Source organism: Mauremys mutica, chromosome 12 (genome assembly GCF_020497125.1).
Source record: "Mauremys mutica isolate MM-2020 ecotype Southern chromosome 12, ASM2049712v1, whole genome shotgun sequence".
Classification (NCBI taxonomy): domain Eukaryota; kingdom Metazoa; phylum Chordata; order Testudines; family Geoemydidae; genus Mauremys; species Mauremys mutica.
The window spans coordinates 48646958-48650944 of record NC_059083.1 but is presented as its reverse complement, the minus strand read 5'-3'; the positions used below and the strand labels follow the sequence as shown (position 1 = coordinate 48650944).

At 47.7% G+C, this 3987-nt stretch overlaps 1 protein-coding gene across 1 annotated transcript; it reads right to left on the bottom strand.

Moving 5' to 3' along the window:
• Positions 1-597: 597 nt before the first annotated feature.
• On the bottom strand, positions 598-3383 carry LOC123346842 (olfactory receptor 14A16-like). Its single transcript, XM_044984290.1, has 2 exons — positions 2816-3383; positions 598-683 (listed from the first exon to the last, which is right to left on the bottom strand). The coding sequence occupies exons 1-2, from the start codon at positions 3381-3383 to the stop codon at positions 598-600; spliced, it is 654 nt and encodes a 217-aa protein (XP_044840225.1).
• Between the last annotated feature and the right edge of the window lie 604 nt (positions 3384-3987).

Below are 3987 nucleotides of genomic sequence, written 5' to 3'. Positions count from 1 at the left end.
TTCCCCATGTGAATCCAAAACTTCATCGTGCTGCTGGACTCTGCATAGGAGAGGAGAAAGGGTTTCCACCCCAAGAGAAATTTGATTTAAACCCCTGGAAACCCCTCCATTCTGTCTTCAGCTGGCTCAAGAGATATCCTCTCCATCCCCAAAGGATACGTGAAAGAAACTCGAACAATGGATACTAGCCACAGGGGTGTGAGTAATTGCTGGACCCAGACTAGAAGGAGGCTAGTCTGTAAAAGAAGCTTACTGGAACATCTCTGAGGGTGAGATTTCATCTGTAATCACTTTCTTACTGTATTAGGGCTTAGATTTGCGTGTTTTGTTTTATTTTGCTTGGTAATTCACTTTATTGTGTCTCTTATTACTTGGAACCACTTAAATCAGTGGGGGAAATCTGGGGGAAGGGGCAAACAGCTGTGCATATGTCTCTATCAGTGTTATAAAGGGTAAACAATTTTTGAATTTATCCTTTATAAACTTTATACAGGGTAAAACGGATTTATTTGGGGTTTGGACCCCATTTGGAGTTGTGTATCTGAGTGTTGGAGACAGGAACACTTCTTAAGCTGTTTTCAGTTAAGTCTGCAGCTTTTAGCGGATGTAGTTCAGATCTGGGTCTGCGTTTGTAGCAGTCAAGCATGTCTGGCTCAAACCAGGCAAGTCACTGAAGTCCCAAACTGGCAGAGAAGACAGGCTCAGAAGTAGTCCAGACACAACAGGTGACAGTTCCCAGGGGGGGTTCGGTGATCCAACCCCTCAGATCTGGCATTCTGGGAATGCATCAGCGGCCAACCTAGCTGAGAGAAGAGCTGGGAAACAATTTTCTAAACCTTTGGCAGATTCTTTAACTCAGCTAAAAACATACCAGCATCTGTCATGAAGAGGTTGAGGAAACCATTCTCCATTGATGAGTTACTTTGACAAGCTCTACCAACCTGAGGTGAGAGCAACACACATACCCCTGCCCATGCCATGCATCTTTGGTCTCCAGAGTGCAGAGATACTGGGAATGGGCATTGCTGAGATGATCCAGGAATAAAACTGCTCCTCCTCTCACTAAAGAATTCTTCCCTCTTAGGTCTCACTCCCACTGCTGTTCTGCAGTAGCTTGGTAGGCAATATCAGCCTCTGATTAGTGCAGGAATAAGGTCCCCTGAAGTTCTCAGGCCACTTCCGCATGTGCGAGAGTCACCATCTAATTTAGGCTGGCACCTGGGGGACTCAAGCAGAGACATCTAGGGCCCAAAGTACGAGCTTCTACAGCTTGAGCTGAACAGCCAGGCAGCCTGACAGCCACTGGAACAGCATCCTATCCTCTAGGTGGGGCACAGAGGGGCCTCATTACATACAGTGCCCATGGTTGAGGTTTATACAGCGACACTGCACAGCTGCAGGGGTCAAGGGCTCCATCTGAGCTGGAGTCACCTCCCTCAGCCAGGAGGATAGTGCCTCACAGACACTTGTACTAATGCAAAGCTATGAACTCTACTCGTGTGTATTCTCTGTGTGGCCCCTTCTTCTCTTCCCTGTCCATGAACATCCATAAAGTCACAGAGTCATAGAGTTCAGTCTCACCTGCTCTACGCCAACACCACCCGGCACCCACAGACCAAACCCAACCACTGAAATTAGACTGAAGTGTCACAGCCCTCAGGAGACTAGACAGTTCTGTGCCACCGGCAGAGAACAGGAGAGATGGAGGGACACTAGTGCCTGAGACCCCTGCAATTGCAGGGAAATGATTGAGATACACCCAGAAAATCCTTGCAAGTGACCCACACCACATGCTGCAGGGGAAAGCAAACCCCCCCACACCGCAAGTTCCCTGCCAATCTAATGGGGGGGGAATTCCTTCCTAACCCCCACATGGTGATCATTAGACCCTGAGCATGTGGGCAGGAACCAAGCATCCGAGAGAGAGAGAGAGAGAATGGCTCAGTGCCTTCTCATAGCCCTGCCACATCCACCCAATGTCCCAACTCCAGCCAGTGCTGCCTGATGTTTCAGAGATTAAAAAAAAAACACCTCCCAGAATACACTGGGTCACGGGGAGTAATCCCTTCCTGACCCCTGCCAGTGGCCAGATGAAACCGTGAAGCATAAGCATTCAGGAACATAAGACATATGCTGCAAGTGAGCCCCAGGGCTGCTCAGCCCTGCCCCCCCACCATCACAAGCAGCCCCGTCATACAACCCCACCCAGACATGTGTCCAGCTATCTCTTAAAACTAATTCCGTCATTGGACTCCCCTCATAACTCCTATTGGGAGGCTACTCCAGAGCCTTGCCCCACTGGTGGTTAGAAACCTCCCTGTAATTTCTAGCCAGTATCTCCATATCTCACACACCCAAATGTGCATGTAAACCAGGCTGACAAAGTCTGGTTCTTTGTCCTCCTCTAGTGGATAGGCCACAAATGGTGGTTTATAAGACAATGGGCCCTGTCCCCAGCTGGTGGCAATGGATATACAGCTCCATTGGAGGCAGTAAGCCAGATCAACAGATGCTGCAAATTGCTGTAGTGCCACCAGAGTCAATGAAACTACACTGATGTGCTGAATATCTACCCAAAATGTCTTCTCTCACTTACCCCAATCTTACGTCAGTCTGACTCCTCTGGTTCCAATGAAGCCACTCCTGATTTATACACACAAATCTGGATTTGCATTGGTGCAACTGAGATAAGAATCAGACCTGTTTGTGTGCAAGCTGTGTGGTCATGGAAATCACTGACATTAATGAATGAATACTACAGAAGCAACCTTTAATTAGAGAAAGACAGAAAATTAATTGTTTGTGAATTACCTACACCCAGTGAGTCTCCTCAGGGCAGCTTTGATCTCCTTGTTCCTCATGCTATAGATAATTGGATTCATGATTGGTGGCAATACAGAATAGAGAACAGCCACCACGAGATCCAGAGCAGATGGGGAGCTGGAGTGGGGTTTCAGGTAAGCAAAGATGCCAGTGCAAACAAACAAGGAGACCACAGTGAGGTGAGGAAGGCAGGTTGATAGGGCTTTATGCCGGCCTTGTTCAGAGGGGATTCTGAGCACTGATTTGAAGATCTTAACATATGACACAGTGATAAAAACAAAGCAGCCTAAGAGTAAACACGCACTAAAGACAAGAACCCTAACTTCACTAAGATATGTGTCGGAGCAGGCAAGCTTGAGTAGCTGGGGGATCTCACAGAAGAACTGATCTACCATGTTGCCTCCACAGAAGATCAACGCAAATGTGTTCCCGGTGTGTAGCACAGAGTAGAGAATCCCACTGATCCAGGCACCGGCTGCCATTTTGACACAAGCTCTGATATTCATCATTCTCTCATAGTGCAGTGGTTGGCAGATGGCGACATATCGGTCATAGGCCATAACGGTGAGAAGAGAAAAATCCGCTCCCACCAAGAAGACAAGGAAAAAGACTTGGGCAACACATCCAGCATAGGAAATGGACCTGGTGTCCATGACGGAGTTGGCCATGGATTTGGGGACAATGACAGAGATGGAGCCAAGGTCTAGGAGTGACAGATTCATCAGGAAGAAGTACATGGGGGTCTGAAGGTGGTGGTCGAAGGCTATGGCCATGAAGATAAGAAGATTCTCCATCAGGGCTACCAGGTAAATCACTAGAAACACCACAAAGTGCAAAATCTGCAGCTCCCGAACTTCAGAGAAACCCAGAAGAAGGAAATCAGTCACGGTGGTTTGGTTGGACATTTTCTTTCTCAGGATGGGGAAAACAGTCCCACTGACTCCAGCGGAGTTACTCCTGATTTACACTGTGGTGAGAGAAAGTAGAATCAGCTCAATGGACTCCAGTGGAGTTACTCCTGATTTACACCAGGGTGATGGAGAGGAGAAATAGGAATAATTGCTTTTGAGGTATTTGTATACCTCTGTCACCCAGAGAGGGCAAACTCTGGATAGCGGTGTATAAATGTTACTATACTGTTTACAGAGGGGAATTGGGGGTCTG